This window comes from Leptonotus elevatus, chromosome 13 (assembly GCF_054856555.1).
Source record: "Leptonotus elevatus isolate MCC_2025b chromosome 13, RoL_Lele_1.0, whole genome shotgun sequence".
Lineage (NCBI taxonomy): Eukaryota > Metazoa > Chordata > Actinopteri > Syngnathiformes > Syngnathidae > Leptonotus > Leptonotus elevatus.
In genome coordinates, this window is record NC_141251.1 from 18,092,227 (window position 1) to 18,120,220 (window position 27,994).

The 27,994-nt window shown below is 37.8% G+C and overlaps 1 protein-coding gene across 2 annotated transcripts in view; it reads right to left on the bottom strand.

Annotated features, from left to right (window-relative positions):
* hpse2 (heparanase 2) overlaps positions 1–26,989 on the bottom strand; it is a 54,917-nt gene extending 27,928 nt beyond the window's left edge. Inside the window, exons 1-5 of one of the 2 annotated variants that reach the window (XM_086092193.1) lie at positions 26,793–26,989; positions 25,757–25,841; positions 23,665–23,708; positions 22,340–22,494; positions 21,147–21,308 (exon numbers count right to left, since the gene is read on the bottom strand). In XM_086092193.1, the coding sequence (XP_085948319.1) occupies positions 21,147–21,308; positions 22,340–22,494; positions 23,665–23,708; positions 25,757–25,841; positions 26,793–26,839 (493 nt within the window). In that variant the 5' untranslated portion in view covers positions 26,840–26,989. Of the gene's footprint in view, positions 1–21,146; positions 21,309–22,339; positions 22,495–23,664; positions 24,033–25,756; positions 25,842–26,792 lie in introns of those variants that run through there. The other variant, XM_086092191.1, reaches the window with a different exon arrangement.
* Between the last annotated feature and the right edge of the window lie 1,005 nt (positions 26,990–27,994).

Consider the following 27,994-nt stretch of genomic DNA (forward strand, 5'->3'; position numbering starts at 1 on the left):
AGTTTCCCCAAAATCACCCTTCAAAAGCAAACTTTCCTTGCTACTCGTGTATAGTATAAGCAAGGGTGCAAATAATTGGTACGCAGGTACGCATGCGCAACAGAAATCACTGAAGCGTAACGTCATGTGAATCAAGGTGTGCCTTTACGTACCTGTTTTTCACACTGCCATCCACTATCTCATTCATTCTTGTCGAGTACAACGAAGGAGAGAACTTTGAAAGATGCCAAAGAAACAACAGACATTAAGCAGCTTCCTTGGAATCAAACCACCAAAAAAGATCCGATCCTGAGCCGAACAAGAGGGCTTTTTCTGAAAATGTACTCCATGACGTGCCGTGGTGCAAGATTTGCCGCTCACATCCACATCTTGCTGACAAAACAGATGCGTTTTTTAAGGGCTCAAATTATTTCATCCATCCTTTATTTGACAAACATGAAAAGAGCAAAGAGCACATGAATATAGTGCAAGCTATTGCTAACCAACAAGCTAGCCATGAAGAAATAGCCAGTCGTCCTCTTGCTAGGTGGCGAGACAGAGTCAATGATGAACAACAAGCTCTGTGCAATATTTTACTCCTCACCTTTAATAACGCTAAGCATGCATGTCCCATGTCTTCCTATTCGGAAGATATTCCCTTACTGAAGCGGCTTGGAGTGGATGTCGGCAGTGCGTATCATTCTTCTTGAAGGTGGCACGCTCATAATTCAGAGCATTGCGCAACCATCAGCGGGGATTTGAGAGCAAAGCTGCAGTCTTCTGAATTTTGGGGGCTGCATTTTGATGGATCGGAGGACATCACAAAAACTGAGCAGGAGATCGTTTACGTCGTATCAGTGTCCAGTGACGGAGAATTTACCTCCGACTTCCTTGGATTGAACTGGGTGCTGATCGAACCGCACAAGCCACAACCGACGGACTCGTGAAACTTCTCCAGGACGCAGGATTGGATAACCGGAGCGCTACACTGGTCGCTGTGTGCACAGACGGTGCTGCTGTCAATGTTGGTGCGTACAACGGCGTTGTGCTGAAACTTAAGCAACTCGTTGGTGTGCGCCGTGCACACACTAGAGAACTGTGCAAAGTCAGCTGATCAAAGTGTGCCTTACTGTGAGACATTTAATCACTGTTTGATCAAGCTGCTGCAATTTTATTTACAGAAAGGTGGTGCAAAAAACACTGCTACATTGAGAAAAATGTGTGAAGAGAAGGGGATCTCTTTTGTGGAACTGGATAAGTAAATTTCATTATATCAGATAGTCTGCATGGAGACATGAAACACTGTTAAAAATATCCTGACTACTGCTAGCCATTAAAATGCAGCTGGCTAAAAGTGACTCAAGGGAATCTGCACAGAGCATTTTCAATGTTTTCTGGCCAACATGCTTGCTATTGGTAACATTTTGAAGACCACATCCTTGAGGTTTCAGAAGCAAAAATTGGACAATGTAAAGATGAACTAATGGTGGCGATTAGACAGTTCACGCTTCTGCTTAATAGGAAAGGTCACCACGAGACACACGCTGTTTCCAATGCTGACGCTGACAGAGACAAGTCAAACTTAACTCAGAAGGTTAATTGAAGAATTTGAAATGAGATACAACTCCCTCAAGTCATGTGACCACTTCTTAGCATTTGATCCCACAACATGGCCTCAGGAGATGCAAGACCACCGTTTTGGCAACACAACTGTTAAAAGCATTCTTCAGGAATATGAAGTCATCTTACAAATTGACAGCGAAATAACTGTGAGAGAATGGATGCACTTAAAACAGGCAGGAAAACGCTTTGGAGCCTCCTCTGTGTATGACTTGGTTCGAATAGTAAATACAAGTAACCTGAATATGTATCCAAACATCAACAAGCTGATTAAACTGTCTCTTACACTCCCTTTAAGCAGTGCAGCTTGTGAGAGGGGATTCTCACATCTCAACATCATAAAAACCAAGTACAGATCTTGTCTGTCACATGCCTGACTCACAGCCCTGATGCACATTCACCTGTCTACAAAGACCACAGAGACACGTATGACCCAAAGTCAGCTGTTGACCTATGGATGGACACCGCTAATCGGAGGCTCAACCAGGAACAGGGAGATGCATCTACATCAACTTCATCATTCACCATGCTGGAAACTGAAACAGATAAAAGCGGTGGGGACACAAAGGAGGACATTGAGGAAGACTCTACTTAAAACCACTCAGTGAGTACCAAACACAATCTCCTGGTACTCATGTCAGTAACCCATAAAAAAAAGAAGAAGATATGTGCACCCCTGAGTATACGCTCCCCCAATTTTCTGGTTTCCATGCTCAAAGCTGAAGAAGCTGGCTCAAAATCCTCAAAGTCCTTCATAAAAAGCAGACAGTCCTTGTTAAGTTTGATGGCTGTAAACAAAGCATCGATCCAGACTTGTATATTTTTTTACTGTATTCAAGTCATTCTATTTATGGGAAGGATTTAATAGATGCGCTAACAATTTAAGTGAATACATTTGTACTGGCCCTATCAGGAAAAGTGTGTGTAGCTTCATGGTGGCCCAATACAGTCCCATATCTTTGTATTGGTGCGAGTCAAGGTTATTTGAGTTAATAACAAAATATTAACACTAAAATAAAAAATATATAAAAAATCCTTAACAAAAAAAAAAATGAAAAGAAAATGCTTATTAAAAAATTAAAACTAACAAACTACATTTTATGTTTACAGAACTAACTAAAACTAACCATAATTATAGTGAAAATGTCCTTCGTTTAATACTTTAATTTACTACATGAGCCTTTGGAGTTGATTTTAAATGTGATTTTAAGTATTTTTATTTCAATATTAACCGGAATAAAGACGTTTGAAAGTGTGTCACACTTTCACTTACCTCAGCCGTAATGCAGGTAAGAAATGTCTTACTTTGTTTTCATTTTACCATGGTGTTTTATTTATTAAATATTGTGCACAAGTAATACACATTAAAAAAAAACACACCTGTTACTTGCTGGTTAGCTGCTATGCAAGCGCCACAAAATATTAGCACACTTGCAGCAGGGCATTCTTGTCCTTGTACGCTGTGGCAAACACCAAGAAAAGCAAGTGCAGTGTGAAAAGGACTTCAATCCTAGAAAATCATCCAAACTAATTGTCCAAATAATTTCTGCACTTATATCCAAGTGTTCATACTTCACACTGGAGTTCTCAAAGAACGTGGGGAGTTGACACACATTGAAGAGTAAATGGGACAGAGACTAACTTGATTCCCTGGGAACAAGCTACCTTTTTTAATGGTCGTTAATCCTTAGTTAGCCTGTTGAAGAATGTTTGCTATAGTTTCTGTTTGAGCTGAGCACACAAACAACAGCTAGTAGCCTGAAGACAAGGGATAGTATTACTGGCCAGTAAAGTGGAGTTCTCATTTGTCGCCTGCCAAGAGCAGGGCATCATTTGCTCTTTTGCAAAGGAAAACAATGCTTGAGCACTCCACCCTCACTTGGGGCCAACATGAAAGTGCTCACATGCACACACTTGAGAACCCTCAAGCTACAAATGTGTGATCTTGGCCAGACAAGACTAAGTTTGTGCATATGTGCAAGGCCCATACTCCATAAGTACAGCTACGTATGCGAGTTCATAAGCTGATAAAGTTGATAAATATTTGACTCATTGATATATGGTAACGCCTAAGTGGATCATTCTATGATGAAGAAGGGATACAAATGATGAAGTGCTCCACAAACACAATCCAGCTAACATTAAACTGCCATTTATTATGCCGCGAGTAACAAATGAGACTCAATTACATTCAATAACGTCATTAATCATTAGCTTCCTTTGAAAACAGTGTCCAAACATTTATTGTACATTCTGGTCACACAATAAAGGCCTGTCTGAGACCATGTCATATTCTCACTTGGTAGCAAAGCTTTACAACAATCGGCGAAGACCTGAATAAAGCAGGAGAAACACTGAAAGCTGCATGTGTGTGTACGTGTGCTTGTGTGTGGCGGAGAGTGTGGTCTGGATCATGTCATGCTGTCTATCTGATAGAAAGGCCAGTCGTGTGAAGCAGAGAATCCAGCAACACAGCAGTCAATGTTATGCCTCATTTCAACAAGTCTGCTCAAACGCTGAGGCATGGCCTTATCACTATCAGAAGCAGACACTCACGCACAAACACTGCCATTGTCATAAACAATAAATTATTCAATACCACCATGAACTACGAAAATGTGTCAAAGAAAGAAGGAAGTGGGGAAAAGGCCTTCATGTGTATTCAAATTGAACTCGGCCCCTAAAATGGTAGCAATGCAAGTAAAAAAATAAAGAGTAGAAAAGAAAAGTCCAATCTGAAGAAGGATACACCAAAAACGTGCAGGAAGGGAACCCGGCCACAAAGGCAAACTCCTTCTGAGCCTACTTTTTCCTGTTAAGCATCTATGAGTGGGTGCAATTGGACATTTCAAAATGTTTGTAAACAATGAACACCGGGTACGGTACTTCTGGGTGGCGGAATGCGGGTGATTACCGCTGACCTGAACTAAAACGATGACAAAAACTTGGGTTTTCGCTTTCCAAAGCAGGCCACATCTTATTTGTTATTCCTCTATGCTCTGTTATGAAGTACTCACTTTTTACATATATTTATTTTTTATTTAAAAAACTGTCAGTTACAGAATCGTATTGCGTTCGCTTGGGGGGAAAAACAAAACTGTTTTGGGGGAGCTTTGTTTTTTTTGTGTAATATTCAGTTTTTCTGAATATTTTTGTTCTGTTTTACTGTTTATTTTGATATTCAGAAAAATAGGAGAAAGAATTACTCAGAAAAACAGGAACCAAAAAAACCCCTGAAAATTTTCGATTTTCTTCTTTTTTTTTAACTGAAAAAAATTATTCCTAAAAACAGAGCACCAGCTTCTATTTTTCTGAGTTTTTATTCTTCTTCTTTTTTTTTTTACCTCTGAACTCCAAGTTGCAGACTCGCTAATGGCAGACACTTTCCCGCATGCAATACGATTCCGTAGAAACTTAATGGTTAGCTTACTAAAATCATGCAGATCGATTGACATGTTCGTATACATGCCTTAACTGAGCCAGTTTGACTAAGTGATATAGTGAAGGTGCGTTGGAGGTATGCAGGAAAGTGTCTGCAACAAGTCACTTAGAGTTCAGGGGTAAAAAAAATAAAAATAATAAATACTACGAAAAACTCATCAGCTTTTGTTTTCCGGAGTAATTAAAAAAAAAATCCCCTGTTTTTCTGAATATTTATTTTTCCTGTTTTTCTGAGTAATTTTTTCTCCTGTTATTCTGAATAGCTAGCATCCCCCCTACCCCCCACCCCCAACTCCCCGTTAAAAAAAATTTTTAATGAAAAAAAAAAAATTATGAAAGAGAAAAAAAATCAGTAAAACAGAAAAACAAATATTCAGAAAAACTGAAAATAAATAAAAATAAAACAAAGCATCAGGAAAAAATTGTAAGAAAAACAGAAGGGGTTTTTTTTCCACGTGAATGCAATACTCGTCAGTAGTCAGTCGATAAAAAGTGTCAAAATTAAAAAAAAATTAAATGTATTAATTGTTTATGAAAAGTAACGACGTTATCACATTAATTATAGACAAAATATTATCTTCTTACTGTATAAAATGTCTCAATGAGTCAAGTATCCCTTTACGACTTAAAGGGGATTACTTCAAAACTTGTCATTTGTGGTTTGGATTTGAAATACTATATTTTGTGACTCCAGTCCTGAAGTTTTCTGGCACATCTCATAGATGTGATTACCAGTGGTGCCATCGACGCTCGCTTGGACTTGTGCCACTCCGAAGTACTGTAAGTGTTGGTGAAATGTCGGTCATGACAAATACCCAATAATTAAACACAGTGAGTTCATTCATCATCATCAGCAGCAGCAGCAGAAGAAGCGTACAACAAAACAGGCAACCCCTGACAAAAATACAGGAAATCAATGTGACAAGTCATCTACTATGGCCAACTCCACACTAATCTACTGTTACAGCCGTTACATCAAAAGCTATTAGATGCAGTCTATCACATAATATTAACTTGACACTGCGTGTTAAGAGTAGCACAGACGGCAAAATGTGTTTCCAATATAGTTCCATATGACTCCACAAGCATATTGCTAACAGCATGGAGTCTTCCTTCATACAGCAAGGCTTCATTCAAGTCAAACCAGTCAGGTCAAACCACCTACGTATATTAAACGAATGCAAGATATGAGATAAGCACATGTTTTAAATTTTTCTAACGGGGGTTTAGTGTGAGTGTGTGTTTTGAAGTAAGAGAATCAGAGTGAAATAACCTTGATTTGTAAATTTGCAGTGACATAACTTGAGTTTGTACCACATCCGTGTGCCCAGCGAGAGACGATGCAAGACGTATGACCTAGACAGTGTGGTATGTTAACATACTCTGCCCTTGACATTTAAATCAAACACAGAGACTTGGAAAACATAAAACGAGCTGCCTTTTAGTGATTTGGACCCAAGTGGGATGAGAAACACTTGCAGCTGGAGCTGGTTGATAGTGGTTTTGTTAAAAATTAAAAGTGTAAGCCTTTAGCTACTAACCAAAGTGTATGTTTAGTTTAAAAAAAAGGGACAACAAATAATTTGTTGATACTGTACTTTGTTGGGCTTTTAACAAGTCAAGTCATCTTTATTTATATAGTGCTTTAAAACAATATGAAACAATTAAAAATAATTTGATACATCACTCTATGTAGGCAGTGTGATTTATGCCAACAACAGCTATGCAACATAAGTATAGTGAAGGGAAAAAATGAAGAGTAATAAATAGAGTAATGAATGAGTATTAATGCCACACTGAAAATAAAACATATACTAATTTTAAGGGAGCCCAGTGAAAGTGTGTTTAACAATAGCAACACAGTTTAAAATACTACAAACACATTTAAAAAACATTTAATATGTTGAGAAACAGGAAATGTTGGTACTACACCCGGAAACAACAATACTGAATTATTACTGGACAAGGAAGAAAAAAAAATATGCTAAATGGCAAAATCGGAAACTGGGAACCTGGATTCCGCGATGGAGGGGGGTTTACAATGTTTATTTATTTATAAATTATGGCCCGACTGATTAATCCACCAGCCCATTACAGACTTCTCAAAAAATAATAATAATGGGCCAGAATTTTGCCAATTAAACGCAGATATCTTACTTTCTCAAATGTTTCCTTTGTTGAAGCTTATGCTAGCACCAGTAGTGAGCGATGTTGTCTGTCTTGATCGCAAGAGCACAGTATTTATTTCACCACTGCTAGACACGCTTTGTGAATTTAAGCTCCTCAGTGGAAAATTTCTTGGCAAATACGTCAGGTGTGACTGTTGTTTGAGAGACACTAACCGCTGCACTGCTTTTCCAATAAGCAGGTCAATAGAGGGCCGTAAAAGTCACACCTGATGTTTTAAGTAGATATTATGCCATAATCTTCTAAGAGGGCAGTTGTTAAGCTTTCACCTTTTATCCTGTTAGGCATCTTGTCACACACCTCTGGTAATGGTATAATTGCGCACTGATTGCGTTCAAATTGCAGGGAAACGTCAGTCCTATGGGCAGGGAGTCGAACGAAAAGCAGAGTTGCCCAAGGTGTATCTGCTCCTGAACCATCAAAGAGCTTGGACCTAAATAAACCTGGCAGTACTTTTTATGAGACACCTGCTTGAGAATGCAGTTGAACTGATTCAATCAATACCTATCTAAGAGTGGACTATTTTATTGAACTTGATTACAAATGCCACAAAATTATGTTCGAATAGTGGAACAAAAGCAAGAAAAATGTCTATTTGGCGGACATCTGCTACTTTCTGGGCTCCGAAATGTTAGGTTTGATCCCAGCAGGCTGTGTGACTGATGAGGGTGATGAGGACCAGATCACAAACAGGGCAGCAAGGCAAACACATGCCTCGCCAGATTCTCCCTTTTCTAAAGCAACAATTATCATAAGCATTGCCATCACAACCTACTCTAAAAACGCCACATCATTATTGCTACAGTTAACGTTTGTAATCTATCTCCTTTAACACTGCTGGTAAAAGACATATATTTTGGCTTTTCGTGCGTCTTTTCCGTATTAACACCATTTCCACAAAATGGGGAATCATCATTTGAAAGCAACACGTCTACTTTTGTCATTCCGGGAAGCCATGTCACTGTGTGAAAGCACATACAGGTGCGATAATAGCTTTGCCGGGTTAGGAGAAGAAGAAGACAAGAATTAAAATTTTCTGTTGCAAATTTGCTTCTTCTTTTTTTTTTTTATTATATAAATGTGGATAATGAGTCAGGTCTATCTACTCAGTGTTTTGAATGTTTAAAAAAATATATATATATTAACTGCATATTAAAGATGTTTGGTCATCAACAACTAGTAGGAACAACCTGAAATTACAAGGTGGATTGTCCACATTGGATGAAAAACACATTTTGAATGTAATGACTAAATTTGAAGCCATTATTCATAGAATCTAAAATAAAGATAAAGCCGTCTTTAAAAACAAGTATCAAAATTCTTTCAACCACTGACTATATGAAATTTTCATCATATGTCTGATGCCTACTAATACACTACAATATAAACTGGAACAGTCAGTGAGTTCTTCGAGTTTGAAATATTACATATTAAGTGGTACTCAATCATTTTGCACTCACAGGAACAAAATGTAAATCTTGTCAAACATCAGGCAGGTGCAGGAAGAACACTACGGGGGGCACCTGCTTCGACCGGGCCTCTCATAACTCTTCGCTCCCAAATCCCACTTCTCCAGCAAGTCATAATGACAAAATTGGGACTTCGCCCAGCACATTGAAGGATGTTCTAGCCAGATGTTCTTGAAGAAAGATTGGGACTTTTTCCAACCATACACCTTAACAAAGAAAACTTTGAAGCCATGAGCTTCTGATTGGTTTCCTGACTTTAAAAAGTCTAAATATGCATTTTAATGAATGATCCTCAGACTGTCAAACAGCCTATGATTGTTGCAATCTTTATCATTTAATTTAATAAAATATCCACTGTGCAATGGACTAAGAATTGGGTCACTGCTAAGATGGAGTCAATTTTGCCATTCATTCCATGCTTTGTCCTATTGGTTGGTTCACAGACAAAGACGTCAGCACGAGGCAGACACACTTTGAGATGATTTTTCTAAATGTATGACAATGCAGCCCATGTTTGGTTCCAAGACCACCACAGCTTGCTTCATGGAGACACAGGACCATTTCTATAGTTGCTGCCAGAGAATCTCTCCTTTCGTCCCATCTTGGAGATCTCAAACAATTGTCATGGTAAAGAATGAGATTAATCGAACTTCTCATCTATTAAAGATGAGGTTTTTTAAAATTCAAGCTCCCTTCTCTTGACATACAACCGACCACACACGTGTACATGCTGACAACGAGAATCATTTAAATTATTTTAAAAAGGAAAATGCTGTGCCATGCTTGAATAATAGGGTACCAGAACAAACTGTTTTGTGCTATTCTTGAATAAAAGGGCACCAGAACAAACAGTACAATAACTAATTGTTAAAATAATCAGTAAGAAGACAAGGGTTCAGCAGTGTTTCCTAAAGATTTGAAATCTACTTGGGCGGGTGGCCTCCCGGGGGTGGTCTCTGCAGATAGTGCCCGGTCGCTACACATCGCCAAATGGGTGGGGTCCAAACGGGGTAAACAAAATGAACTACAGGAGACAGGAGGTCACACTGCAGTCTGGCGTTTCATTTGATCTCTTTTTATTCACTTTCTTGTTCTATCTCCACATTTGAATACATACAGCGACAACTCTCTTCTGCCCGCCCAAGTATTACCTTGGTGTGGAAATGGCTGGTTAAGACTTTTTGCATGACAACATAATAAACTGCAGCATCACTTTAGAGCGAAGTTGGCTGAGTTGATGTGTTCTCTTTTTGGTAGCCCGTTGTATCATTTACTGTTGCAGATCCGGATGGGTAATGCTGCAAGCGGGGCATTTGGCTGCACCAGACCCATTGTTTGTCTACTTTGCCAGGGGAGGGACAAAGCCAAGTTAAGTTAGTCAAACATCTGCTCTTGGTTTGAGGTGTCAGCTCGAGCCACTGACAGCGAAAGGATTGGTTTGCATCCTTCACTTTCTTGGGCCACTGCAAGCAGTCTTGTAAGATCACTTTGGGAATGCATGTCTTGAGAATATACCACTGGAGATTTGATTCCCCTTTTCCTATTTGTTCTTCATTACTCTCTCAATAGTCATAAATTCAAAGGTGTTTTATCTTTCATTCCTTCTGAACCCATTTAACATAAGAGGACCTCGTCACTTTATAGTTGTATGATTATTTCGTATCATGTCTCTTTCTTAGACATCTTGAATACCAAAAAAGAGATGCAACACAACAAATAAACATTGGCAAAAGTAAAAGAAAACAATTTGGTAACACATCTGACGAGAAACTTGCATAAATCTTCTCAGAACAACTTCACTGGTGATTCATACAAAAACAGTCTGTTTTTGATCTCGGTTACCCGAATAGCCAAGATAAAATTCACCTCTATCCAAGTATTTGCACATTTTTTGACATTTAAAATACAACTCTGATAGAAATTCAATCTTATAATCCATGTTTTCAAATATTTCAACTGAAAATTTGTTATTACATCAACTTAAAAAAAAAAAATCTGGGCCAGCCAGTCAGGCCAACTGCCACGATTGTTCATATTATCATAGCCGTTTCTTCCTATAGGCCAAGTAGGCGGCTGCCTAGGGCATCGAAGCCACCAGGGGCCCCCCAAGCTTTATAGTCTCTCCCTCACTCTGTCATCTCTATAGCACTGTAGTCTTACCTGAGAACGACTAAAATGTCCTGTCTTTATTACATAAAAAATAAAAATAAACATAGGATACAAATAAAATAAAATGCGATGATGAGCAGTGGCTGGTGTTTTTGTGTCACTGAGAGAATGTGTGACAGCTACCCATCTACCTTTTCAATTAGTGAGAGTACTAAACAAAACAGACACCGTAATGGCATCAAAAAGTTAAATGGAAGAAATAGAAAACTGAAGAAGAAAAACGGTCAAAGGAGAAAGGTATGGCACTTGTTGGTGATGGATAGTTGGAGGCAAAACTATTTTATATTATTTTTAGCAAGTTTGTTTATTTGTTTTTCTAGCCAGCTTGCTAGCCTCGGGCATTTAATTATAGATGTTAACCTTCCCTTGGCCAGCCCCTAGTTCAACTAGTATAATATGTAAATTATTGTAGATAATGCAATAATGAAATAATGGTATCTGCATTTTACTTGTTAGTACTTGCCGATGCCGTTACCACTGTTTTTATGCGGTTTTGGGGCCTCTCCCGATACCGGTATCGGAACAACACTAGCAAGAAATTTTTCTTTTTTCATTTTACCAAGGTGTTTATTAAATATTGCGCACAAGTATTACACTTTAAAAAAAAACACGCAAACTAATACTGAAACTAAACTAAAACTAAACTAAAACTAAACTAAAACTAAACTAAAACTAAACTAAAACTAAAACTAAAACTAAACTAAAACTAAACTAAGCTAAAACTAAACTAAAACTAAACTAAAACTAAAACTAAAACTAAAACTAAAACTAAAACTAAAACTAAACTAAAACTAAGCATTTTTTAAATAACTAAAACTAATTTTTTTTAAACTAACAGAACCACCCAGAAAACGAATTAAAACAAACTCAATTTAAAAAACAAAACAAAATAAAAAAACTAACTAAAATGAAAATTCCAAAACTATAATGACTCCGGTCTAGAGGATGTTGGAGACGGACTGTTCTGTCAAGGACTGCAAGCGCTAACAGCTTGGTTGGTTTCTGTGCTCGCTGTGGCATGCAGTGCATTCAGATGGTACCAGTCACAGATCTGAATAGAAGATGAGATACGTTAGCACACCGTAGCAGCCCAGCCGAATATCAGAATTGCCAACAACCTCAAAAATCCATATCGGTCGGGCCGTAGTTTTAGGGTGCAAAATTGAAAGATTTGACATTCCACTGCTGCCTGGCAAAATATAGTTATTTTCATAACATTGTCTTTTCTCAACTGCCTTGCTGTTTCTCCATTTTGATTTCTTCCCTTTCTTCTCTTTTTATTTTTTCTCTCGGTTTGAGAATGGAAAGCTGGCTGTGAATCTCCTACTCAGCACGACACCAGAGAGTGATAGATGGCCTCTGAGAAGGTCTAACAATCCAACCAGCCATATGCTCCGAGTGAAGACAAGACGAAGAAAGAGGAGAATACACTCGTGGCCTGACAAAAAACAAGCCAAACTCTTGTGCAAGCAACATTTTCTGGAGTTTACTGAAATATAGAGACTTTGTTTTGGCAGGATCCAAATTCCTAATTCCAAATGTGATTAAAAAAACAACAGCAAAACCTCCTCAATAAATTCAACCAGGAATGGATCAACAGCAATTAAACCAGTAGTTTTGCATTTTTGGCAGAAAGATTATCATATTAGCAGTGAGACAAAATGATTCCCTTTTGACTTTATCTTCTTGCAAAATCACATCAATCATGACGCTTATGAGTCAGTACTCTGTGAACACAATGCTTGACTCCTCAAGAATAATATGTTCATGCAGGGGGGAAAAGTCACGAAGAAAAGGTATATAAGCTCAGACACAGGGACATTCAATATCTCACCTAGAGAAGGCTATGACTTTACATAGGCCCTCAAAGTCTGACAAAAACCACATGCACACATTTCATAAATTAAGGGTGCCAGGAAAGTTCAATAAAAGGGAAAATGTCTGCATCACCGATAATGAAGGAGTCGTGTTTACCATCATAATACAGTAAGAACTCCATCTGGACTCACACACAAACATCAAATACCAAGATCCTTGCAAGAAAAATGTCTAACCGTCTCGATATATGCGAGCAACAAGCAATGTGCCACAAAATGTGCTCTCAGAAGACAAATGTGCTGTACGAGTGTCAGGCCAAACAATGCTTTCAAACATCCCATGCATCACGCCATTAAAATGGCATTTATTTGCAGGTGGCTGGGCACTTGTCTCGGAGCATATTGCAAACACATGGCATTACATATTGTTTCCCTCTGCGATTTAAACACTGTTGGTATTCTTTCGAACAAAAGCAATCTATCACATCTGGAACAGTGCGGGCCATGTGGACAGCGTAAACAAAACATGAAGTAATCAGCATCTTGACATGCTCAACTTACATCACATCTAATACACTGGATCTATGACACAGCGCGTCTCCTTCCACACGTGACAATCTGCTAGCTACTAGCTGTAATGTATGTGGTATCTACGTAAAGCGCCGCTTCTCTGCTTTCAGAAGCCGTTGGAATTACGTTGTTAGCGCTAGCGGTTCAGGAATTACGGTGATTTTACGGTGTTGTCCTGTCGCCGCAGCTTCAGATATGGAGGGTTTTAAATACCACACATTGCACAAACTAAATGCACCACAAACTGGTGTTAATTAAGATTGTCTCACTTACAAAACTCATTCAGATGCTGAGCCCCATGCGTTTAGTAAAGCTTAATTGTCAGTCTTGTCATGTTCCTCGAGAGTCCAACAGCTCTCAGCAGTGAGGCTTCTACGTTTGATGGCTGCGCTTTTGTGTCAGTTCAAACAGCAAGACTCGGGTATTGGTGTCTCATGTCGTCTGTACAATGTTTACTTAAACCTAACGACTGATTAAAGGCTGTAAACATTCACGTCACATGATCCCATCAATGTGAGATCAGACTGAGAATGAGAGAAAAAGGAAAGGAGTTCACTAACAGCTGCCGGCATATAAAGCCAACTACTGACTCATCCAACAAAATATTGCTGTTTTATTTAAGGCCTATCAGCACGTAGCCATAAAATGTATACTGGTTGGGCCTGTCATACATTCGGTACACACAAGTTTGCAATGATTATCCTGCTCAGAGAGGTTGTCTTGCCTATGCGTTTTCTTGTCTTTGGTCTACAGCACACAAAGCCTACGCACCAATTATCCGAGAATGTCCATTTTTAAATCAGAGCTTGTGGACTTTTCTTTTCTAGCAATTTTTTAGCAGTTTCAAATGACTTTTGCATCGCATTTTCATAATAGGTTTGTGCCTCTAACAAGAACAGAACAGAACGAGAACAAGCGAAACGGGGAACAAAACAAAAAAAGTCCTTTAGAGCTACAGTACCCTGATTTCCTAGATTAAGGTATTCATGTTGTATCAACATATCTTCTCCCACTACATGCAAATCTCCTTGCAAGCTGACTGGCTGGAAACACACATCCATTTTCTTAACCGCTTATTCCTCACAAGGGTCGCGGGGGCGCTGGAGCCTTTCCCAGCTGGCTTCAGGCAGTAGGCGGTTTACACCCTGAACTGGTTGCCAGCCAATCCAGGGGCTGCAAATATTACCCAGGAAAAACGAGTCACTCTAAAAAGAGAATTGTTGAGCAACTTAATTAAGTTGCTTCAATTGGTAACACACAATTGAATTCAGTTAATCCAAAAATGAATATATAGAGTTTAATGAACTCAATTAAATTAACTTAATGAGCTCATAATTAATTATTAACTTGGATTAACTTAATTTACCAATTGAAACAATTCAATTAAGTTGGTCAACAATTCTCTTTTTTGAAAGTGTTCATGTTCGGACGACCTCTGCGAGTTAATCACTTATAATAACCACAAAACTCCAGTTTTCAGAACTTTCATTTAGCAAAAATATAGTGTCTATTACATGTGTTACATGTGTTACTGTGGTCCTGGCAGATTTTCTTTACGACAAGAATAACAGAACAAAAAATTCCTAGATTCCTCAAGATTATCTTTTAAGCCTTAAACACACGGACGCATCCCTTTGAGGTGACTGGTTGGCAGACTGATCACCTCATTCTCTGGAAAGTCAAATAAACATTGGACTTTCACATGAAATGTCAATATACAGCGCAACAATAACAGTAAACCCATGAGTGGTAATTAGGGAAGAGGTGTGAGATGGGCGACTGGAAAAAAAGACACCAGATGACACTGACCGTGACCTTGTCTTTTTTGCCCAGTGTGTGTGTGGGGGGGGGGGGGGGGGTGCGTGCGCATGTGCGCGCGTGTGTGTGTATGAGCTGTATGCCATTATTGATAGCTCTGCCTCTAACAAGCATAGGTCAAAAGTCAAACAGTGGTGAGTGGAAATGAGATGGAGCAAGACTGTTAAAATGGGCCTTTAATACACCACCTGCTCAGACAAACACACACAAACACACACACGCACACACATAGGATCTTGGCTGATTGTTACCAGACCATTTTTAAACACCTCCCTTAATCCCCGATCCTTATTACTCTTTCCACCACAAAGATGTGAGGTCTTAACAGTAAAGCCTGTTTACACAGCATTAAGCTACATATAATAATCTGACCTCCAAGCAAACAATTACATTACTCACGCGTCACTTTCAAGGTATTTGACCCCAAAAAGGTACAGTGGATCCTTGAAAGGTTCAACGCAACATGCTGCATGATACTGGTTGACCTCTTTTACACACATTGTTCCCCAGAGAAATTGATGAAAATAGATGTAATCAGCAGGGCCTCACCAATATAGTTTTTTTTTAGGCTGATACCAATTTCAGATTTTTGCCAGAATAAAATTATTATGTCCGATTAATGAGTTGATTAATTAAAAATTAAATAATGAATAAAATAATGTTTTTTTCTTACAATAATAAATATATGAATTACAGGCAGAACATCTGACTGTTTTACAATACTTTGTATTAGTATTTGTTTACCTGACCAAAAATTTAATATTTTTTTATGTCATTAACTTGTAAATCAGCAAAAAACATTAGGGATGTAACGATAACGGCAATATCATGATATCGCGATATTAAAATTGCCACAATATCGTCGTTGTCATGTCACGATATTGAAAGCAGCTGTTAAAAAACTCAGGTTGATTTCCATTAGTGCAGTTCTAGCACCCTCTGGTAGCTCATTTTTTAGTGCAGTTTAATTTTCACATGGCATGCTTTGGCCCTTCTATGCTTAAAATCCACGCTAATGGTCAGATGAAGGGATCGTAATATGCTTGTGAACCGAGTCAAAATGTGGAGGAACTCAATGTGTATTAGCAAGTAAGTGCCGCAATATTAAGTGTTATTAGAGATTGTAGGTTGTTTATATGCATTGCTTTTATGTGCAAAAGCACAATAATGTCTGGTTTTTTTTGGTATGAGTTCATTTTTTTTTACAATATTGTGACTTTTTTATTTATTTATTGCCAAGCTCCCCGCAATATTGTGATAATTATCATATCGGATATTGTAATAATATTGTATCGTGATGTTTGGATATTCTTACATCGCTAAAAAACTATTTTTTTTCACAATTTTAAAACAAATAATATCTGCCGATTAAATCGGCCAGCCAATTAACCAGTTTGACAATAACCGTGATCAGTTGCTATATTGTCGCCGAACAACAAATATAATTCGCCGCATGTTGTCCGCATTGATATGAAATTAATGCATCAGGGCGCTTTTGTTGCGATAATGAAAACAGTACAATGCTATTAAATAGCTGATTAAAATAGTAACAACCAAATAAAATGTGAAATAACGTATTTAGTTATCAATTAATTAATTACAATGTGAAATAAAATCCAAGGACCAAAGTGATGTTTGGAGGGAGGGCTCAATCTGAACTGAATCAAAACAAAATAAATATCTTTGGAGGAAGAAATGTTCCACTCTTTGTCCTACTACTTGATCACAGTTTCACGTCTGCAAGGACACAATCCTCAGTTGGGATACAATAAATCAGAAACACAATGCTCAAGCTACGCGGCAAAACAACATACAGCAGGGAGTTATTATGATCACATATCACACTGCCTGCGTTAATATTTCTGAATTAGGCCATCATTATTCACGTTTGAAGAATACTTAATATTTGCCTTTTATTTTGGGTGCATTTGAACAATATGATCAGCATAACAGAGGGTGAGAATTGAAACCAGACACTATGTGAATCCCTCGAGTAAAAAAGTATGACTCCAAAGTATGATTTTTGACGTGAAATTGGGTTTCGTCTCACGTTCTGTAATTTATCAAAGTTTGCTCAAGAGACAACCACAATTCATTTCATGATCAACCCAACTTATGTCTGTGAATGTAATCATGTTTGCATTCATAAAGAATGTGATTTATAGATTTTCTCTCACCGGGTAGTTGTTATTTGAAGCCTGGAGTTCCACATTTATTTTCCAAACACCATTTGGCTTACAAAACACCTCTGGAATACGTTCAATCGTTACACACAGTCATATTGCATGCTTTTAAGGGTGGCAAGCAACCAAACTGACATTGAATGCTTGTGGTCTATTATTCAGTAGATCCTAACATTTTTCATTACTCACAGACCACTGACGTTCATTGTTACAGACATTTTGAGGTATTTCTCTTGGAGCAGACACAGTTTTGTGGAGACCCTTCTCTTCTTCTCTTAGCCACAGTTACATGCATCGTATAATCATTTGCATCTATCATGACAGGATTATGTAAACTTGTTGCATCAGAGCAATAATGGAAGATCCAGAATTTACCTTGGCCCTTCACACAGAGCCCACAAAATTGTGTGCGCTGTCACACAGCATTCCACAATTTGATAATTAGATGGGCGGTGATGTCAGCACAAATGTCTCGGATGACGCATACAACATTTGTTTGAACCACGACAAATGCTGAATACCCTTTGCAGGACAACTGAATGTCAGCTATTATAACGTATAAAACATATTTTGAGAAATACTTACACAAATGCCATCTCACTTTTGCATGGTCAACTTTGAATAATAACCCCAAATCTAAAAAAAAATTGCTCCAAGAATAGAGAACAGTGAGGCAGAATTGCCAAATTTTACAGCAGTCATTCTTAAATAATGTGGCAATGCCAGGAGAAGTGTGTGCAACCTCGGGGAACATGCTGTTTTTACCGTAATCAAATGTAATTGCACACCCACTACAGTAGGTGGCAGTGGTGCTCTCATTGTCAGAGAGAGTGTGCATATTCAGTAGTGGTGCAACACATCATCATTGATCCGTGGTCGGATCGGATCAGTTGATGAGGGGAAAAAAACGAAACAAAAACAAAGTGTGCATTCACAGTCCATTCTGAAATGTCAAGGAAGCTGAAACATACTTAACGTAACACGCTAAGCCTAACTTCAAAATAAAGTTGACCAAATACAGTAATACATTGACCGCAATGCAAATAACCTTAGTACACTTTTACTTTGAAGTTCACCCACGTCGTGGCGTGATGGCTAACTTCTCTTTTAGACGTTTCTGTATCATAGTTGATTGACATTGTAGTTGCGAGCATCATCAATACAACGCTACCCTTAACTCATGTTTAATCGCTAATTTAGAACGCTAAGAAACCGCTAATTAATTACGCTGTCATTTTATAGAAGTCTCCGACGTAAGTGGCTAGCGGCTACCTGTTAGCATGACCACCGAGGGTCTGGCTGCCGGCTGGTAAGACGATGAAAAGATGATTTGACGAGAGCGCGACTCTGGAGCCAACTTCAGCGTGCTGGACGATAAGTTTGACAGCTGGTGCCTGGCTTACTTGAATTATTTTTCAATATTCTGGACCAGGGCTACTTTGTAATTCACTCTCCATGTTTAAATGAAGGGAATGTGCCTTAAATTGCACGTTGAGGTCTTTTCATCATTTTTTTTTTTTAAGGATAAAAATAACTTTGTTTTCATTTATTTTATAAAACACTTTTGCCCATTAAAAAAGAAAAACATTCAACTCAAAATGTCAAACTTAGCTGTTAAGATTATAGAAACACAACTTTAAGCCATTAATACCTTGTTATTTTACAAATGAACCATGTAAAAATAAGAATGTTTCTGCTCCTGTTGCACTTAAAAGTTGTGTTCCTAAATTCTAAATGGCTATATTATACATTTTGAATTTATTTTGTATTTTATTTTTTAATGGGAAGAGGCGATTTACAAAATAAATGAAGACACTAAATCTTACACAGCAATTGATTTTTGTTTTTTAATTTAATGGAAAAAGCGCTTTACAACATAAATGAAGACAAAGTACTATTTAGCTTATTTTTTTCTTTTTTTTTTGCTGATCTGAAAAACGATCCGATCAGTGAGTCAAATCCGTGATCCGATCCGAACCGTGACTTTAGTGATCTGTTGCACCACTAATATTCAGTTGCCAGTTTGTCTGTTTTTTGCACCGAAGGTGCACACACAAAGTACAGACGAGGAGATTCGTGGTGTGTTCAGAAATACACTCTGAGCATGCTGTGCGCCACGCCGATCGTTTGGAAACTTGTTGGAATGTGCCGTTTGGTTATTCAGAGTACCACAAAATAGGGCCCGATTTACCGTAGTTTCAAAAAGTCAAGTTTTCAATAACTGCCGGGTGTTACTGGTAATTAGGTATTTTCATGTTTTAGGGGCTGTCTAGCATGGCACAATATGATTGGCCGCTTGCAGAGTTGAGTAAATAAGACAACTCCAATTAACGTTTTTCTTCTTCTTCTCTGGTGAGCAGAGAGCAGTTACGTACAGAAGAGAGGAGGAGTAAGACATAAGAGACACTGCAAACACGGCTGCCTTTTTGCTATGTGCAATGTCCTTTTAAAAAATTACATGAAAATTGTGCCAGCAGTTACTAGTTAGTCCCAATGACAAAACGAGTAGCCAATGTGCAGGGCTGGACTGGCACAAAAAATTGGCCCTGGCATTTTGACTTAATCCCAGGATAGGCGGTTCTAACATATATTTCTGCCACTGTTTATTGATGATGTTTCAGTTTGCTATCTATATTCGAAATGGATTAATGGACTGGCCCTTCTAAATTGTGGGCCAGTCTCTTGTGGTAAAATGTACAAAAAATAATTAAAAAGTACTGCATCGGCCCCAAAAGAGGCTGGCCCACCGGGCATCTGTCCTGAATGCCAGATGGCCAGTCCAGCCCTGCCTATGTGTCTATTCTAAAAATAGCTTACCAGTGATGTGACACTGACTTTCTAAGAAGAATTAAACCAGAAGAAGAATGTTAACATTTATTTATTTATTTATTTATTTATTTATTTATTTATTTATTTATTTATTTATTTATTTATTTATTTATTTCAATTTAACATGGTATACTTTTTCTCTGTACCAAATATTCTATAATTTGCTTAAAAATACCCTTTAATTGTTTTAGAGGTATTAACTATAATTTGAATACAGTTGTACAGTGATTTTTTTTCTCTTCTTCTAATGATTATCATTCGGCCTGAAATAGGAGTGAAGGAGCACACTGGCCGCTCTGACTGCAGGGACACGGAGTAGCCAGAGCAACAGATGAGACAAATGGAAACTGCAGCAGCAAGATGTGAGGGTTGTGGGCTGACGGTGGATTTAATTTATACTTCATTCATCGTTCATATACCGTGAACACATCTCAATTTTGTTCAAATTAACGTTTTCAGAAATTGTTGGTTGTTTAGCGGCGTTGCCCCGTTCCTGAAAGAGCCACTGTAATGTTTACAATAGCTGTACTTGCTGGCCATAGCAACAAAAACACGGGTGCGTTCGTTAATTCATAGAGGTGGAGCTCACTGCCTCTCGGAACATGTCAGGACGTCAGAATGAATTTACAAAAGAACAACAAACCTTATGGAAATGTTTCCACTATAAATGCAGCACCACACATGTTCCTGAATCATTCCATAGACTGCAGTCATTTTCACAGACACATTTCTCATCTTGCGCAGTTCCGAGTTTCCACTGCAGTCAACCATGAAAACAGACAAGTAAGGCAGCCCACCCCAAAATGGGGTCTCAGACTTTTGTGGTCAACTTGAGTTAATTCTAACCTGCGGAAACGTCAGTGTGTGTACGGCCCTCGATCCATCCCAACATTCCTCCTCGTCAATATGCATTTGTCATTCTGAAAGCTGACAGTTTACATTGGCACGCTAACCCTCTGTGTGCGCATACATCAAGATCCGAAATGTGTTCAATCAACAAAAGTAATGCTTCTGCCTGAAAGAAAGCATATACTTCACATGCGTGTGAGCGTGGGATCTCCTACCTGTTATTGTTACGTTGCTGTAGATGTTGGACAGTTGCTCCTTGAGCAGGACGAGATGCGTGCTGGCCGCCTTCTCTCGCTGGAGCTGCAGCATCATATCGGGGTGGCTTGCTACTTTGCAACCGTTCTGCTTGTCCATTGCAATGTCACTGCGCACTATATCTGTAGCCCAACAAATATAGAAAGGAATATACTTCTTTAATGTAGAGGTGGGGAATCCGTGGTCCGGGGCCATATATGACCCATGTCAGCATTTGACCGTGCCTCTTATGCAATTCAAAAAACAGATAAACTACAAAATAACTGACAGAAAATAAGCATTTAACCCACAAAATATAGCGCTAGGGGTCCGGGTGGCGTTGGAGGGTGTTGGGTTAGATACTAAAAATATGCCTTTCGTATCATTTTCCTATCCTTGTCATGGGAGAGCTGTCGCTTATCCCAGCTGACTTCACTCTGAACTGGTTTGCCAGCCCATCACAGCACATAAACATACACAAGCAACCAATCACAGTCACACCTATAGGCCATTTCATGCTGTCAATGAACGGTGCATGTTCTTGGAATGAGCGTGGAAGCGTGGAGTATATGCAAACGCCACACAAAAAGGCGGCATTCAAACCTCCAACTTCACAACTGTGAGTCAGATGTGCTACCCACTTCCCCACAGTGTCACAATTTTTGCTTTTAATACACCCAGACAATAAAACCATATTCTGAAACTGAATGCCAATTTAAATATTTAACCTTTTCTTGTACAAAGTATCTTTGTCAAAAATATTAAATATTATTTAACATGTCAATTGGTCTGGTGTAACCATGATTCTACGTTTTCCACATAGTCTAATTATTAACCATTAAGTGATAAGGACGCTTATAAATTGCCTTGCAAATGTTTTAACCCCCCACCCCTACACAACCAGGACGCACCCTTTTAGCCAACGCGTGCATTAACGGGAATGGGCTTACGTAAAAATGTAATGACTTTAAATTGAATTATTAATTTAAGATATATATATATATATATATATATATATATATATATATATATATATATATATATAGAAAGAGAGAGAGAGAGAGAGAGAGAGAGAGAGAGAGAGAGAGAGAGAGAGAGAGAGAGAGAGAGAGAGAGAGAGAGAGAGAGAGAGAGAGAGAGAGAGAGAGAATATTTATTTTATTTTATTTTTTACCGTCGTCGTAGTTCTTCAGGTAGTAGTCGGGCCCGGGCCCTCTGTATTTAGCCAGGTTCTTCTGGTTGTTGAACTGCAGAAAGTCTGTCCGCTTGCCGCCAAAGCGGAGGAAGGCGGGAGACAAGCCTCTCGCTAGGGTCACCAGACGCTTGGAGCTGTGGGAAAACTTCAATTAGTTTTTCCGGGTTGTCGTCAAAAAAATTTAAGGTTTATTTTTTTCGTTTGTTTCTTTTGTTAAACTACCAGTTGTGGTGCTTCGATAGTTCTCTCTATTGACAGACTTTTTTCCTTTCCTGTTTTTATCCTCGTTGAGTCTGGAGTCAAGCAGCAAGTTAAAGAGTTAATAAATCACCTTTTTAATTTGTTAACCTTTTTTAAATATAAACCTTTTATTTGCCTTTGGATTTTCAGATGAAATCAGATGAATATGTTTTATTGGTTATTTGATTTATTGAAATATTATTTTGTTTGGTAAGGAGCAGTTTAAGTTAATTTTTAATTCATTTGTTATTAATGGCCATCAATTTTATTAATTTACAACCACAATTAAAACAGACTAATTTCAATATAAAACGTGCAATGTAGGCTATACCACGTCTTGGTTGGTAGTATCCAGGCTTAATTATTTTTTCCAAGGTATCGGTTATAGTATATCTTCTTTTGAATTAATAAATTATCACTGTCAGCAAATGCGTCATGATCAGCGCAAACTTGTTTTTGTCATGTCTTAGAATGCTTGCTTGAAAAAAATAAAATAAACAAGGCATATGTTTTTACAAGGGTTTAATGGCAGACTTAGGCAAAACAAAACGAGGTGGTGTTGCTGACAATTTGTTTATGTTTATAATTATTTGGTTGTCTGTTTTGTTATTGTTGGAACTTTGTCCATGCATGCCAATTTTAAGCATTGTTGTTTATTAAGCTATACTATAGATTGGATATAATGGTTAATTTGAGCATGCAAAAGTATTTCCTTGCTTCGTGTTTATTTTTTCCCAAAGTTCAAAATAAACGTTCAAATGACTTCTGAATGCTCCATGATTCTCATTGACATGAGTGACATAACTGTAATAATTTTGGGAATTTGACTGTTCTGTTCATACTCCCTGCACGTAATGCAAACAAGGCGAATTTCTCAAAAATGACTTTAAAAAAAAATCTTGGAAGGTTCGTGCTAAAAGTTCTTTGAATTATTATTTATTTATTTATTTATTTTTACGCGATGTACAAATGCAATAAATCTGCTGAGCACTGGTTATTTTCATTTCCCCCGACATGCATCAACACCTTCTGAACTTGCATAAGAAATGTTCCGCAAAAGGTACCTGAGAAAGACCAGCCAGCCGTCACTGATGATCGACGGATCCAGCTGCAGGGAGAGAAAGTTGTCGTTGAGGACTCGGGTGGGACTGCGGGTGTTGACGTCCAGCAGAACCAACGTTCTTCCCAGGAATCCCGCCCGAGTCCCGCCGGCTGCCGCTCGCTGGTACGTCGGGAAGGAGGACGAGGAGTAGGAAGAAGAAGAGGAAGAGGAAGAGGTGGAGATGACTGGCAGCAGCAAAGATGCCAACCACCAGCAGGACGATCGTGGATGTGCTCTCTGCATCTTGAAACAAACTTGAACTCGTCCCAGCGTGTGAATGGAGACCACAATGGAGGTTGGTCACCTTTTCCCTCACAATCTGTCTTCTTGTCCCGCTGATCTCACCCCGCCACCCCAACCCGTCCAAACACCCCCCGACTCCCGCCCCTCGGAGTGTTTTTTTGGGATCTGCGCACCAAGGCGCATGCGCATAGAGGCAGCACTTGTGAGAGGCTGCAGAGAGGGGTGGAGGAAAAAACCCTACCCTCACGCACCACACCAAGGAAGTACAACCATGAGTGTTGCATGGGAAAAAGTAACTTGAGTCGTTTTTCCAAGTTGTACTTTACTTGAGAAATTATTTCTGACTTTGACTATAAATATATACAAACTGTAAAAAAGCAACAGGTAACAAACAAAATTAATACTCACCTTGGCCTAAAGATAGAGAAAAAAAAAAGATGTAAAAAGGGTGATGTCAGTTGAAGCCTTATTTGACTGAGATTCTGAGGTTCTAGAAGACTGGGAAAAAAGCAGGGACAGCAGCATCATGGAGGAACATGAACCTGGGAGTCAATATAAGCAAAGTATTCCCCATCCATGGTCTTAAGAGAATTTTTTGTTGAGAATAATTAGTTGTATCTTTTACCAGGCTAAAAACCCGCTCGGTGCATAAGGTTTATTTATTTCAGTTGTTGTCATGAACTAATTTAGCAATTTTTGCAACTTAGTTCATGCTATAACATTGATTTGATGGCATAAAAGTCAAGCCAACCCTGGCACTACAAATGGTGGAAATTGTGACTCCCATGCATTTGGTTTGAATGTAACTGCATGGTTAATTCTGAACACATCTTTTGTGCACACTTGCACAGTCTTGTCATCTCAGTTTTTCTTCAAGGGGATTTCATGTGTTTTCAATGAAGATGTCAGGTCACAGGTCACATAGTGCTCGGAAAGGTTTTTAAATTATTTAATTCTTTTTTGGTCTAAAATAAATAACTTGGCTTTTTAATAGGGGGGTGTAGACTTTTTGTATCTGATGAAAGACCAGGAGATGAATCAGAGTTTGTTCTTACACAAGTAGCTCACTTTTACTTGAAAACAGAGCATACTTTTGCTGTTTCTGAAAACTGAATTTAGTATTTTCAGTGGATTGTTTTATGGCCTACTAGTATTTTCCCCATGAATATTTACGTTGATTATCACTTTTCCATCTCATAAGAAACAATGAACCCGTTTTTAGGATTGGCCTCTTTGGCACATAATTGGGACTTGAGTTGATTTTCACCACAAGAATGTGACAAAAACAAAAATATAATTTAAGGAGAAAACTATTATATTTGCTACTTGGTACTTTTATAGTACTTTGTATTGTAGTTTCATCATCATTATTGTAATTGTATGGTTGTGGTGTGTTTTATGGTTGTAATTGAATACATTTACTGAGAAATAATTATGCACAGGCATTGCAGTATTGCTAAAGCAGCACAGCCATATGCCTATTTTATTTCCTTTACCTTGCCATTATTTAAATAGTGACAATATTTTTAGGTGATTCAAATAAAATAACCTGACCTATGCATGTATCCAATGCATTACAAAAAAATCACGAGTAGGGCCTATATCTTTTTAATGTTTGATGATAAACTTGTCTATTGCTAATTTTTACAAACACAAATCGGTACTTGTATGGACAATGTGGATGTATTTAGGTCACTGCGCAACATATGAACTCGATGAGACTTCAGTGCTCAGCCTGAGTTCTCTGAGTGCAGAAAACGTGACAGGCACATAAATAAAAGTATGACGATTGTAGCATGAAGGGGGCGTACAGCCAAGCGTCTCCACGGGTGGTCAGCGCTGCTTTTGGGGTCATGCACGCAAGCAGACAAGTCTTCTTCACACGTGATCGCCAAACTGCACGAGAAACATAACAGGCCGAGGAAAGAACACTTGAAACTGTAACTTTCCAAGTTGTGACACAAACGGCTTTAATTGTTGAACTTTCACGCACGACCACACTTCTTTAAAAAGGGAAAAGTAACGAACTGTGGTTTTATTCTTATTCTTCAAATTACGTCAATTGGCAACCTGATTGAGATGCTTCATTTAGTTTTACTTTATTCTTTGTAACATGATGTCGCATAGCGTCATGGATTCTCCCGCACACTTAAAGACTAACAATATTATGGCCTTTGGCCTGCATTTTACAATAAAAGAAAATGGGAAAAAAAGAGCTAGATGACGATTATTTTGAAGGACGCTCTTATGACTAAGGCTGTAAATAAAAGCAGCATGTTGTCAAACATTTAACTTTTAACAACATTTAAAAACTCATGTGAAATTTTGAGGGAAACTTTTTGTATATGTACAACAATACTTTTCAACGTTGTGATATATCTTTAAAAAAAAACGGCACCCTATACAAACCTGTGCGTTCGTTTTAGCTTTGCAGTGAATTTTATACGTGCACCGAATCTGTGTTCTTCAGGCGCAGTCAATATTGAAGATCTTTGAAAAGCATTTCAAAAATTTAAAACACAAGTCAAACATAAGACTATTATATGTAAACTATACAATTAAAACCGTATCAAAGGACAACAAAGTCAGAATCCATAAATAAATAAATATAGGGTTCTTTTTTAGTCGATGCCGATATACGCGACACAATTGATTTGAATGAATGTGGACTGGAAATTAGCCTATTTGCTTGGAAAAATTACATAAAGGCCTGGAATATATACCATTGTTTTTTGTTTTTGTTTTTGTCTACAAACACATTCACATTCATGGTTTAAAGAGCTTGTTTAAAACATTGAATTGTTGTTTCGATGTGTTATTCCCAATAATAGGAAGTAACGCACTCACCGGTTCAAGGCAGCTACTGCAAGCGGAGATGCATGGGTTTCTGCCATTTAAAAACAGTGGTCTAAAAAAATAAACTCGGGTGATGACTTTAAAGCAGGTTTAAATATGTAATTTATTCCGTCTGTTGGCTATATTGAACGATCATACAACACCTTAAATAACGATATGAAAATATATATTTTTAAAGTTTGCAAAGTAAAAATTGTGTTAGTTCGTGTGTAATTTAATTATTGTAGCTATACTGAACATAACATGATTGCAATAACAAAGTGCTTTCAAATCCATTTGTAAAGCAAATCAGTGAAATAGCGAAAAACAATATGTTATCAGAATCTGATACAAAAATATATAGGCTCACATATAGCCTATAAGCAAATGTTGGACCAGTTAAAGATGTGTGTTGTTTAATTTGCCTGTTAATAGGGCACATAAAATGTAAATAATGACAAAAAGGGAAAATTAACCAATTCGATTTTTAATATTACTATTATTAAATTGTGAATTGTGTTTTTATAAGACTTCGGGTGACATTTGTTTCCCCTGTTGATGTTCAAATTGAAAATCTGAGATGCAAGAGTTTCTGCTATTTAAAAACAGTGGTCTTAAAAAATAAAAAAATAAACTCGGGTGGTGACTTTAAAGCAGGTTTAAATATGTAATTTATTCCGTCTGTTGGCCATATTGAACGATCATACAACACCTCAAATAATGATATGAAAATATATATTTTTAAAGTTTGCAAAGTAAAAATTGTGTTAGTTCGTGTGTAATTTAAGTTTTGTAGCTATACTGAACATAACATGATTGCAATAACAAAGTGCTTTCAAATCCATTTGTAAAGCAAATCAGTGAAATAGCGAAAAATAGTATGTTATCAGAATCTGATGCAAAAATATCTAGGCTCACATGTAGCCTATAAGCAAATGTTGAACCGGTTAAAGATGTGTGTTGCTTAATTTACCTGTTAATAGGGCACATAAAATGTAAATAATGACAAAAAGGGAAAATTAACCAATTCGATTTTTAATATTACTATTATTAAATTGTGAATTGTGTTTTTATAAGACTTCGGGTGACATTGTTTCCCCTGTTGATGTTCAAATTTAAAATCTTAATAAAAAATATATATATATATATATATATATATATATATATATATATATATATATGAAAACATGTTAAAACAATAATAATAATAATAA